The sequence below is a fragment of the Micropterus dolomieu genome, linkage group LG03 (assembly GCF_021292245.1).
Source record: "Micropterus dolomieu isolate WLL.071019.BEF.003 ecotype Adirondacks linkage group LG03, ASM2129224v1, whole genome shotgun sequence".
In the NCBI taxonomy this organism is placed as follows: domain Eukaryota; kingdom Metazoa; phylum Chordata; class Actinopteri; order Centrarchiformes; family Centrarchidae; genus Micropterus; species Micropterus dolomieu.
Window position 1 is genome coordinate 23,828,259 of NC_060152.1, and position 13,220 is coordinate 23,841,478.

General features: G+C 38.5%; 1 protein-coding gene across 6 annotated transcripts in view; it reads right to left on the minus strand.

Annotated features, from left to right (window-relative positions):
• Positions 1-296: 296 nt before the first annotated feature.
• LOC123968671 (CUB and sushi domain-containing protein 3-like) overlaps positions 297-13,220 on the minus strand; it is a 279,670-nt gene continuing 266,746 nt past the window's right edge. For 5 of the 6 annotated variants that reach the window (XM_046045555.1, XM_046045551.1, XM_046045552.1 and 2 more), the window contains 7 exons: positions 8,554-8,733; positions 8,040-8,105; positions 6,100-6,258; positions 5,557-5,669; positions 4,666-4,753; positions 3,378-3,519; positions 297-2,718 (listed from right to left, as the gene is read on the minus strand). In XM_046045555.1, the coding sequence (XP_045901511.1) occupies positions 2,559-2,718; positions 3,378-3,519; positions 4,666-4,753; positions 5,557-5,669; positions 6,100-6,258; positions 8,040-8,105; positions 8,554-8,733 (908 nt within the window). In that variant the 3' untranslated portion in view covers positions 297-2,558. Of the gene's footprint in view, positions 2,719-3,377; positions 4,133-4,665; positions 4,754-5,556; positions 5,670-6,099; positions 6,259-8,039; positions 8,106-8,553; positions 8,734-13,220 lie in introns of those variants that run through there. The other variant, XM_046045553.1, reaches the window with a different exon arrangement.

Consider the following 13,220-nt stretch of genomic DNA (forward strand, 5'->3'; position numbering starts at 1 on the left):
ACCTGTGAAGGGGCAACGGAAAAACGGAGAGCAGCAGCAGAGAATGATAACAGCTCTCTGCTTCAGTATTTGCAATGTAAGAAAGGTTGTCGCTGTGTACTAAGCAGAGGGTTTAATAGCCAGGGCTAAACAAAGCCATGGCACCTCTATAAATAAAACAATAGGAACATGGATGTTCATTATTTTATATTTTATATATAAATTAAGGATTTATACATTGCTGATAAAGAAAAAATACAAAACATTTTTTGATCTTGCATGACATTTACATGTGAAATTTTACACGACATATTCAATAACTTACAAATGCTTTATTTGCATAAAAAATATATCTCTTTACAAAAGTTTTGTAATATGTACATATTCATATACACAGGTTTTTGAACAGGATAACAATTGTGTGGTACATTTAAAAGCATTCTATTCTACTCTGGAGTCGGGACGTCGTGGGACTGACTTGCCGTATGCTGTTTTTATCAGATGCATTTCTTTTCTCATCGATAAGAAATATTAACCTGCAAAATATATTACATATCAATAACACAAGACATCTTGCCAAAGAATGCCATCAAGTATCAAAACTGTATAAATGTACAAAATGTAACAGCAATGACAGGAATCAACATAGTGGTACAAAGTACTATAGCAGCAATTGCTATACTGGATCACTTTTTGCCAACATGCACAGGTATGAAACTATGAGCTGCTTTTCAAACACACCTCTCCATCACAGCTGACATCAGCCAGCTAAATCATTGCAAACTGTGCAGATAAATTACACTGATGTACAGCCTTACTAATGCAATATATGTTATGTCGTCCTTAAAAACATATGCCCATACAGTATTCAAGGCACTGCAATGCTGTAGAAATGTGATGACAGTGTCACAAATGCATTTTTCATTTCTGAAACATGGATGGACTTGGATGACAGTACAATACGGATGGTGGCTCATGTTTAAGTGTGCAAATTCTTTCATGTATACTGTACATTTGTTGGCAGAAGCTGATGGTTCAGTAAGACATTGAAATCACTATTTGTATCAGTGGTTGTCAATAAAAGAGGCCAAGGCCGTGTATTCATTAAGTGTCTCAGAGTAGGAATTTGGATCAGGAATTTACTGACTCAGGTGCAGTTTCCCCAAAGAATTATACAACAACACTGTTCAGTTTATGAAAAACCAGCGACGAAGCTGCACTTGTTCCATCTTGGAATGACTCGAACATCAAAACTTTTAACATGGAACACAATGTTTCATCTGACCTCCGACTGCCCACTGAGATTTTTTACCAACATCCAGGCTTTAATAAATTTCTGGGACACCTGGCCAGCTGTACATACTGTGCCCTCAAGGTATTCTCAACTTTGTCAATCAATAAAACCTGATATAATTAAATAAAGAACTCCTACTTTGAAATTCTTCAAATATACATGCTCAAGGCTGGGGTTAATTCACTCTAATTTTGGTTTATTTGGGACACAAAAAGAAATTATAATAAAATCCATAAAAATAAATCGGTTTTCAGAACAGTTTCAATAACTTAAGAACAAGGTTAAATAGATGGATGAGATTTGAGTACAGCCCCACGTGACCAGTAAACTGAAAGGGACAGTGTGTCCTGACTAGACTCTCAGACTAGTCAGCAATTTAAACTCTCATACTTAAAGAACATTTTTGTCATAAACAAATTCATTGCACACAACTTGATAATAAACCCTAATGTTGACTACATCTCTTGCGAAGAAAATGTACTCTATTGTTGTCAGAGAACCTGCACTGTAACAATAAAAGCCCTAGCATTCCCAGTGGCACTCAAAAAAATTTAATAATTTTACTGCACTTCAGTAATTACATCCCTGGCCATATATATTTTGTCAGTACGAGTTACCATCCAATTATTAAGAGGTATAAATTGACCATATAACTTTGAACAGTCTACAGCACTGACACTATTGAAAGAGAGGCAGTTTCTACTTTCTCCTACTTTCTCCTCTCATCTCACACACCCCACTGCTTGCGAAATAGCCTCTAAAAATTACATTGACCAACCCACAGTTGAGAGGCTCCTCTCCTCCGTAACAGAAAATAACTCATCAGGGTGAACGCAAAACTGAGACAAACAAAAAACAAAATTAAAAAAGGTTCTAGATTTGGGTTGTTTTCTAAAAAAGGAAAAGAAAAATCATTTGGCATTGTGAAGTTACCCCTCCATTTATACTACAGAGCATACAATACTCTATTTTATCTATATGTCAGAGGCTCTTTAATTCATAAAGATAACACTCACAGAGTGTAAAGAACCACTTCTCTTCACCGAACTACGGGAAGATCTAGAAACATGTGTTACACCCCCACCCCACTCATTAATCTTTGAGATTCTGTATACGATCAGCAGTTAAGTGTTTCTGAAAGTGTGCTTTATGTTTCTGAGCAATTCTGTGTCTCTGTTGTATTTTATCAGAAACTGGGAAAATATAAATGTCTATATATATTCATGTTAAGCAAACAAGGCGAAGTTGTATTCTCCCTCTATGTTTCTCTCATATTCAGCAGACATCAAACCATGGTGCAGATGGTGTTGAGATTGGGGTCAAAGCGGACAACTTTCCCCTCAGCAGCTTTTGTGTTTGTGTTGTACATGGGATTCTCAAAAGTGGCCTGTCCATTGTTGTTCTCGTGGACGGAGCATCCTGTGTACTGCGCTTTATCCGTTTTCCTGGGGGGAAAAAATGAGGTTGCATATTAGTTGCGAGACAGAATCTCCCCTCCTTTAAAACCAATAAACACGATTCCATTATCTTGTTGTGGGCAGCTGTTGTATGTAAATAAGGCTGAATGGTAATTTCTGTTGAAAAGATCAGTCAGAGGAGCCCTATGCCAGTTCACTGGTAACTAACATAATCAGAGGCTCTCTGTGTATGTTCTATTCTGAGAGGTAATCTGTTTAAATTAATACAAAATCCACACACAATACACAAACATTCATACATAGAACATTAGATATTTTAGTAAAGTTCTCATTAGAAATGACTGACGTGTGCTGGTGTGTAATGTGGTTTGGTAACACGTTGACTAATATCGCATTATGCTTTGAAGCCTCTCACATGTAAGCTACTGTATCCATTGATTAACCTTCCTGCAATATGGCAGGCTGTGGAAGTGGGCCACAGTGTACTATCTACCTTACATTGATGTGCATTTCCTTTGGCTGCAACTGTACAAACATCTCCATAAATCTGGGTTTCTAAAACTTTTTCAACATCAGATCTGTGGTAAATAACTTTAAAACTCAACATGGGACACAGACTCATGAAAACAGACCACTTTCTTTCTGGGAACCAAACAGACTATAGCACACCAGGAAACACTACATACCGCTGTTTGTAAAGATAAAAACCCAGGCCTGCAAAGATGAGGGCAAAGAAAGGCACGAGGATAGCGACAGCAACAGAACTGCTGTTGGTGGAGCCGTTGGTTTCAGGGTCAGTGAGTGTAACATTCTCTCTCACACTCAAACCTGGAAGAAAAACATTATATTTAGCAAATGAATATGGAAAACAGTCAACATACAGAAATAGTCAATACACTGAATATGTGAATGAAGAGCATTTAAAATATTCAAATGAACAAAATCACAAACACTGGAGAAACAAAATGGAAAAATAGAAAGATACATATCATCTGCTGTTGACGACGACTATGATGATAATGAAGAGGAAGATGATCACAATGATGACAAGTTGGAGACGAGGCAGCCAGTTGATAAAGACGACAGCCATAATGATCATACTGATAATGATCACTATGACTGTGATAATCTTGTTGAAGACAATCATGAGATAATGACAACAGGAAGGTTGAGCACAGTGAAACGAAGGACAATGATGTGGAAGGGCATAATCTACTCTGTGTTATATGACTGTGGCTATAGGTGGTTGATAGCAGGGAGTCCACACTATAAATATATCTATGCTGTCAATACAGAACAAATAGGCATTACTAGAAAGAAACATAAGAACCAATTTGGGTCTAAGATTGTATTTTAAAACATTTTCTGTGTTCTTATAAAATGCACCATGTCTTCATGTGGAGGGAGTGTATTGGATCTTACGACGACAAATCTATTTACACTGAAAGAGAAAATGGTATTTAAGTTATGGTAAATAAGTTTTCAACAAAATCTGATCATATTTCCACATTTGCAGCATTTTGTAAAATAATCTGAATATAATCTGGATTTGCTATGATGGCAGACACATGCAAGTTCTATTCTTTCCACAAAACAAAATGTCATCACCCTCACTGAAAAAGACTGTTGACCACTTATGGACACAAGTTGTCTACTGAAAAGTCTATTCTCACAGTATGTGTGCTTGATGTTTCAAGTTTCATCATCACTCTGCACACTGTACCACATTTGGCTTCCAGGCTAGCTGTGATCACAAATCATGACTACTATTTGAGGTGAACGCAGAGAAACTTTCCTCCTTCAGCAGATGAATGTGAAAATAGCCTTCTAATGTCAAACTCTGCTCATGCATCATTCATTCCCAATAAGCATTACACATTTTTGATTGGAGAGAGAGGTTTGAATAGCATCTCTTTCTTTACTTTTATGAAAATCAAAGATTAGGAGGAGTGAGCAATTGAAATAGACACATACCAACTCTCTGTAGTCCAAACTGTCCGTAGTCTTTACCCTGTATGAAGCCTTGGAACACGTAGCTGCCACCCTCAGGCTCAGCTGAAACCTGGTAGAAAAAACAGTAACACAAAGCTCGAGAAACAGTGCTATTGTTTCAACGAATGAATAAAATCAGACTTTTCTTGGTACCTAAGAGAGTGGCGCACCCATTACACACCACATCAAAAACGAGATATTGTATACTGCATTTAGTACGACAGTCAACACATTCTGTCATGCTACATAAAAAAACTACATCTTTGTTTTTTTGCAACCCTGCTCTAAAAGCTGTGCAGTATGCTATCAATAGCTCAGCGGTGTGCAGTCACCTGTCACACATTGTTATTAAGTGGACCTTGAAGTTTATTTTAGATGAGGAACTTCAATTCCACCAACAAAAATTGTTCTGCAGTCGTTCCAGGTCCCTTAGATCTCAGATGTGTCTCTGAGCTTATTCAGTAAATTGTCAATATGGGAATGCTGAAATGATTCATATAGAGCACCTGGTGCATTTGATGTTCAGCCAATGTAAATATATGTAAACAAAAACAGACAGTAAGCCAGGAAATGACTATCCTGCTTGTTGTCACAGTTTCTTCTCATGTATTGTGATTTTTTCCCCTTTTGTTGGCGAGGCAAGTAGGATGAGGAAAAACAAATAATGAGCAAAAATTGGCTTGATGCGGTCCAAGGAAGGCTTATATTTGGCTTCCAAGTAGTTACAGCCCCATTTCCTATATTACTCTACTTGTCTGTCAGACTGAACAAAAATAAATAAATAACAAAATAAAAAATTAAAAGACAGTCACAGCTCTTGGTTATTTTCAAAAGATCACTGGCCAGCTGCTTCAAATTCCTGTGTATACTCACAAATCCGTCCATTGCCCAAGTCTCATCAGTAATCCTGCTCAAGGAGCTGTGGGCCAGTGCTCTCATCTGGTACAGCAAGAGCATTAACCGGGCCTCCTGGCGCTTGTACACTCCTACAAGGTAGAAGACAAGAGGCAATACGAGAAATTATGTCAATAAAGAGATGAGGCAATATGTGTGTGGGGAGATGATAAAAGAAGAAAACTAAAAAAAGAAGAGGAGAGAAGTAAGGAGAGAGAATAAAGAAAAGACCAGAAGAAGAGTAGAGACGCAGTAAGAAAAGATGAGAACGGATGCAAAAAACAGCTGAGGGAGGAGACGAGTGACTTTTGAGTGGGCAGTTAGTCAGTCAGGGCAGACTAATACATCCGTCTTTACAGCCAATAGTTAATTTCCACTCTCATGCATGAGATCATTTGGTGATTGACTGATTGACATGAGGCCCCCTCAAAATAAATGGAAGTGACACGCAGAAATAGTGAGAGGAGGAGAGGGGAGGCGTAGGGGAGGAAGTGGACGACAGATGATTTATAGATGACTCACCAGAGAGCAGAAACTCCATGCTACTGTCGGTTAAAGTTACATTGACTTTTCCCGTTGTGGCATTAAAGCTTGTGACTGTCAAAGTCATTGGCTGTTTCTGGCCTCTGTAATCATATGAACCCTTCCAGATGAAATCGGAGGCAAAGACGTTGTCAGGGACTTCAGGAAAAAAAAAGAAAGACAACTCGTTAAAAAATGCCATTAAAATTTCATAAAGGAACTGAAGAAATGCATAGGTATAACAATATGAAAGTTATCATTCCTATTAATCAGCAGTGCCTAAAATGTATATTTTTAAAGACACATCAAATCAATATGATGTTGTTAATTCAAGTTGAATACTTGCACCCACACAGCAAAATGGTAATTAGATATGCAATGGAATCAACATAAACAGCTGATAACAGTCTTTTCATTCAATTTGAATAATATCATGTTCCTTATATCCTTGGACAATCTCAATTAATGATAATTAAACCCATTCTGAGAGATAACTAACTCACTCTGTCAACTCAGCAGATTTTACACTGATAAAACTTTTTGTAGCACTTCCACAGCACAGTCATTATGTACTGGTAATTATTTACTAGGAAATTATGAGTCAATTATCCTAAAAAGGTGACTGCATGTAGTTAGCACCAGGAAGTCAGTCTAATAGTCAGGATAATTACCTAGTATTTACTCGATCATTTTCAGTAATAGTTGACAACAACAACAAGTAGTGAAGGTTTAAGAGGTGGAAATGGGACTTAGATGTCATGTAACATTATTTTGCAATTGACTGACATTGCTAATAGCCTAATACTCAGTATTAAGCAAAATTAAGTCTACAGCCATGCTAGCGGCTCTGTGAGGCTGTTCTTTGGAGCTAAATACTAATGTCAGCATGCTAACCACAACAACAATGCTAAAATGTTGACGTTCAGGACGTGATGTTTAGTATTTTTCTTATCTTAGTAAACATTCTAACATTTGCTAATTAGAACCAAACACAAAGTATAGCTGAGGATGATGGGAATGTAATTCATTTTGCAGTTATTTGGTCATAAACTAAAGTGAAAGATAATGGTATTGGAAAATTTTAAAATTTGACCTGATAGGATGTTATGAAAAGTCAGAGGATCACCAAAATGATAACAATTCATCCTGAAGGGGACTGACCAACTGACAGACCAACACTGTTGTCAATCGTGTGGCTAAAAACGGTACATGTCGGTATTAATGGCAAGATGGAATCTGCCCCTAAAGGTTTGTAGACAGTCATACACAAGCCATACAATTCTAACAAATTATTTGTTACCTTCTATTCTATAATCTTAATCTAATAATAATCTTAATTTGACATGTTTTCAGTATTTCTTTATTGCATTGCAATACTCATTGACAGTCAAGGCAGATTAAGAGCCTTGAACCATGCCATGAACCAGTTACATGCATGCATTATGGTATAACCTGCACATAATTACATTGGTGCACCATTATTTTCTAATTACAGACTAATAAATATTGCACCTATTATAACCGGTTAATGTTCCCTGGTACTAATTACATTTTGTTATCTTTTTGTACCAATTATTCACTCTTAATTATTTAGAAAGTACCTCATGCATAACTGCAAAAGAGAGGTAACAGAACATATGAGCATAATACAATCCTCAGAAATGCTGACTTTGAGGTATAGTACTAAGACTAAAGTGTGTATGAAGACAGTGATATTATGATTTTTACAAAGATATACACAGATTTAACCAATGTATAACAAAATACACTAAACCTACTGTACAGGTACAGAGCTGAGCAGAGTGTGTGCAATGACATACAGAATTTGTGCTACTCAAAGAAAATTTCCTATAGCTGATGCTAATTCTGTCACAAGACAGATGCACGATTGTTGACTTCTGTGGCTACCAGTTGAACAGCATGTGCAATTCAAAACTCACCATTTATTTTAGGGCTTGGTGTCCCTGGCACAGGTTTGACAGTTTTCTCATGTGATTTGGAGCCGACTGCAAAAGAACATAAATATGTATGTCACAAAGACGTAGTGAAACACAGCAAGGCTTAACAGCTGGAGGATGGTCGACAAATAAACACTGCTCAACTGTAACATGCTGCCTGCATTTCACTTCTCCTCACTTTGGTAAGATCTCTGGCGGCTGAGTTCTAACAAACATTTACAAACCAACACGCTGCTAAAACAAGTTTAAAAAAAGAATCTTAAAAGGGATATTGCAATTAGTTGACAGAAAACATCAGAGAAACCACAATGTCTCATTAGATTTGCTTAGCATTTTATTTGACACAACTATCAGTGAGGAGTAGTGCAAATGTCTCATAGGACAGATTCTGAAATGCTAAGCATTGACACTTCTAAACCCCCCTACGCTATCTATATGCACAATCCTCCCTTCTTCTCCAATATGTGCCCTTGTAGACCGCCGCCAACCCACGTACCTCTGCAGACAGGCACCTTCCCAGTCCAGCTGCTGTCAGAGCGGCAGACACGGTGCTCTGAACCCCCGGAGAGGAAATAACCTGGCTGACAGGTGTACACCAGGGTGTAACCGTAGGAGGGCAGGTCTAGACCCACAACGTCAGCGTTGGCCGGGCTCCGCGGCTGCTTGCAGGAGTGAGCTGGAGATCAAGGAGAGGGCAGGCATTAGTACACACAGATGTACATCCACACGCAAATGGAGCAAGATGTACATCCGCGCACGCACGCACACGAAGATAATTAAGCACTCACTGGGGGGAGAGAGAGAGAGAGTGGAGGATCAGAAAAGAAGAACAAAAAAGGAAGTGCACACATTTAAGAATTTAACTGAGTCCAGGGAGCTATTAGGGAGCATACTGATGCTTTAATATGTTGACTTTCTTTTCTGATATAAACATGGACATGGGAGATTGAAGTAGCCAGCAGAATGAATAGAGCCTAAATTAAGTCCAAAACAATTACTGTGTGAACCGTTACAAGTCATTTACCCATAGATTTGCATTGCAAAACCTGAGGTGGGTCATGTTAAAATGCTTTGCCAGTGCAACAGAAACGTCTAAACTCATTACCATTCAGCAATATTTGGAAAAAGCATTCAGAGTTTTTGTATTTCTTGAACTATTCAAAAACTTCAAGGCAGGACCAAAAGACTAAGCTCACCAGTGTCCTTGCTGCTGAATTGAATCTTTTTTTCCTTTTTTTATTACTTTTTTTAGTATGGAAGCATAAAGGGGACTAAATTAAAATTATCATGCAAACTTGAAAATGAAAGTGTAATCCCACAATAACATTATCATTTTCCACATATGTATGTGTTTAGGTAAAAATTTAAATGAAAATGCAATCATTTTCACATACTTGTGTGAGCTTTCTAGGACCATATTAAAAAGAAAATGGAAACAGTATTTGACATTTCATTTTCAAAGACACTTGCCTGTTGAATTTGGGGTTAGCATATTCTGCAGCTAATGTAGCTAACTGTAACGTCAAGCTGTTTCTGTTGTGTATTGTGACATTAAGCCCACACGCCGTCGCCTGTATGTGTGTCTGTTGCTGCAGTAGCCTATGTAAGTTTACCTGGTCGATGCATGGCACGTGTAAAAAACATTAACTCGAGAGTATCAGTGTCCTGCTGGGCAGTGTCAAACCCAGGCTAATACAAACCCATTCTCATTCACAGATATACTTCACATTACTGCAGTACTAGTATTAGTGACAATACCGCAGCTCAGTCAAAGTTAATGTTATAGGAACAGTCAGTCTGTCTGTCATATCAACTACATAGCTGTAATAGTTACAACTATGAACAGTGCAAAACCGTTATAACTACACACTTGAGATGATATTGGACTAAGGTTAAACTGTAAGTGTTTCCTGCGGACAGGCCAGCAGAGGCGTTTCCTGCCAGGCTGACAGAAGACAACAGAGGACTCCTCCCTCCTCCTCAAGTACAGGTTTGTACTTAGCAGTATTAACATGAGTTCTACAGCTATTAACAATGTTTGTTTCCTTGTGTATTTTTCTGTAACATAAAGTAGACGTTATTTCCCACTTTTACCACAAGAGGGAGTATACTGTTTAGTGAGTCATTTTAGGAGTAGTCGCAACACTGTAAGGTTAGTACTTTGCTGTAATGTGAGTCTGAACAGACCATGTGCTGGTAACAATCTACCGATCTGCTTGCGTATGTTGCAGGTAGTCCATTTCTTAACTAAAACATCCTCTTCTGAATTCCAGCAAGCAAACGAGAAATACTAAGTTTGAGTTTAAATAGAAACAATAGAAATAGCACTCCGGTTGGTGCTGCTGCAGCGCACTGGCTGTCATTCAGGATTGCCTGGGCCTCTTCCACTCAGGAGGTTGGTTTGAAAGTAACAGTGACTCTTTCATGTTTTACAGATCATCTGAGTGACCTGAAGAAACTCATGTCTGAGATGTTTCCGGACCCACCAGACTCACCTGCTGGACTCTGGACTCTGTCATGCTTCAGTCAAGCAAAGTCCTGAAGACAACACAGCGGCCAGCAGCATCAGAACAGGCTAAGCATCCCCAGGAAGACGCGTCATGACGACCACTGTGTCCCGGATGGGACATGATCTGAACATCTGCAAATGTTATGGCTTTGCTACTTTGTGCATTTTAAATACCCAATTTTAATTTTCATTTCATTGGCCACGAATAAAGTGCTTTATTTTAGAGGTTTTGGTCTTTTTTAAATGTACTATTACGGGACCTGTGGTATTACAAGATATCATGTTATCAAAAAGTGTTTATGAAAAACTTTTACTAATAGTAGTGAATGAGTCTGTAAGCAAGACAAGACATTTTCTTATTTCAAAAACGTTATAGTTTTGACAGCTCACAATATAAATTATATCAAATTATCTCAAACTGATTCTGCATTTGAACATTTTTAAAGAGGTGGTATTATGGTTTTTGGCTTTTCCCCCCTCCTTTATTGAGTTATATATCTTTTTTGTGCATGTGACAGGTTTGCAAAGTGAAAAAGCCAAAGGGAGTTCCCATCTCCCACAGAAAGCTCTGCTCTGAACCGCTTGAAAACAGCTCGTTTGTAGTCCAGCCCTTCACTTCCTTTACTTATGACTTGTGAGCAGCTAGCAGGGTGAGGCACACCCTCAAACCAAGCTAGTCTGAGCAGAGGCCCTTTGGCTCCACTCGCCTTTGTTTGGTTTTCCATTGTAGAAATGTTGTACCTGTACCTGCTTCCAGGTACTTTTTTTTTTTCACCTCACCTCTGTCGAGGTTCCAAGCGAGCTGAGGGATACTAAAATGTAACGTGAAAACATGACAGACTGCTGATTGGTCAGAGAGAATCGTCACTATTCACTGCATCATCATTGCGTGCGCCAGACAGAGGCCAGCAACAGAAAAATTTTCAAGTTTTCATATGGAATTTCATCACGAAATCCACTTCTGAGAAGTTCTGAGGTGAGAAATCAGCTGTGTAGATTTCGAATATTGACAGTTTTATGAGAAGTGATGGCGGAACAAAAACGTGCTTGAAAATTTTCAGAGTTGAGGAGCTCCGCGAGTGGCTGCGGGGGAAGCCTGTGCCAACCCGCAGGAAGAGAGTGTGAGGCCGGCCAGCCGCCCGCTCACAGAGCCCTCTGCTCCCGCCGTCACACAGACCGCTACAGCAACAACGGCAGAGGCATTGCAGACACCATTTCTTACATGTATCATGTCTGCTTACCTGCAACATACGCAAGCAGATCAGCAGATTGTTACCAGCACATGGTCTGTTCAGACTCACATTACAGCAAAGTACTAACCTTACAGTGTTGCGACTGCTCCTAAAATGACTCACTAAACAGTATACTCTCTCTTGTGGTAAAAGTGGGCACTGTTTCACTCATTGCATTTGAATATATTCCACTATAGAGCAGACTAAGTCTTTGAAAATGAAATGTCAAATGCTGTTTCCATTTTCATTTTAATATGGTCCTAGAATTCTCACACAAGTATGTGAAAATGAATCCATTTTCATTTAAATTTTTACCTAAATAACACATAAATATGTGGAAAATTATAATGTTATTGTGGGATTACATTTTCAAGTTTGCATGATAATTTCAATTTAGTCCCCTTTATGCTTCCTTATTTAAGTGTGAAACATACCAAAAAAAATCTTTAGATCACTACCACCCCACCCCCGTCAAAATAAAATAAAGATACAATCAGTAAATACAATAAAATAAAAATTGCTGGTAACAACGGGATCAATAACACTGAAATGATAGAATTGGAGATCAAAACATAAAATACAGAGAGGAAAAAAAAAGGAGATTAACTTCAGAAGAGACTATCCCAATTCTCAGGGTCTATCAGAGCAGGATATTGAACCAATACTGTTATCCTATAATCACATTTGCACTAAGGATTCACATGTAGCTCCCTCTTCTACATCTCTCAGAAAGGGTCCCCAAATCCTAAAGAATTTGCCAGATGAACTTCACACTGTGTGCTTAATTCTTTCTAACCCCATATAATATGAGATATCCACGGAGTGGATCCTGATCCACTGCGTATGAGATGGAGGAACTGCATCTTTCCATTTCAGTATGGATTAGATGACTAGCAAGCAGCAATGCAGTACAGAATGCCAAGAAGTCACACTGCAACTTCAAGTTCAAAGAGTAGACATCAGAGGGTACTCAGAAAGGGCTGTAATAGGCCAACGTCCAATAAATTGCTAGCTTGGAGCAGTTCCAAAATGTATGTAGATGTGAAGATGGGATCATCGTACAACAGTTACAAGCTGAATCCATGTTTGGGAATCTCTCTAGCCCAATGTGCCTGATTTAGTATTTTACACTGTAGTAGCTCATGTTTTGCACAAATACAGCAAGTGTAGACTCCTTTTAATACAGCATCCCAAGTTCTGTCTGTAGGGAGGAGTTTTAGTATCATATAGCATTAGCATTATACAGGTTAGATATTATGATTTTAAATGACTGAACAGGTGCTAATCGTGAGTCCGGAAGATCCGGAAATTCCTGGAAACTGAGCGTACTGTTTCCCAGCAAAATCAAGCACCTGCTGTATCAGAAAAAGTGTGCGAGTGGAGTGAGAAATTTAGTACACAATTTTTGAATAGATGCAAAAA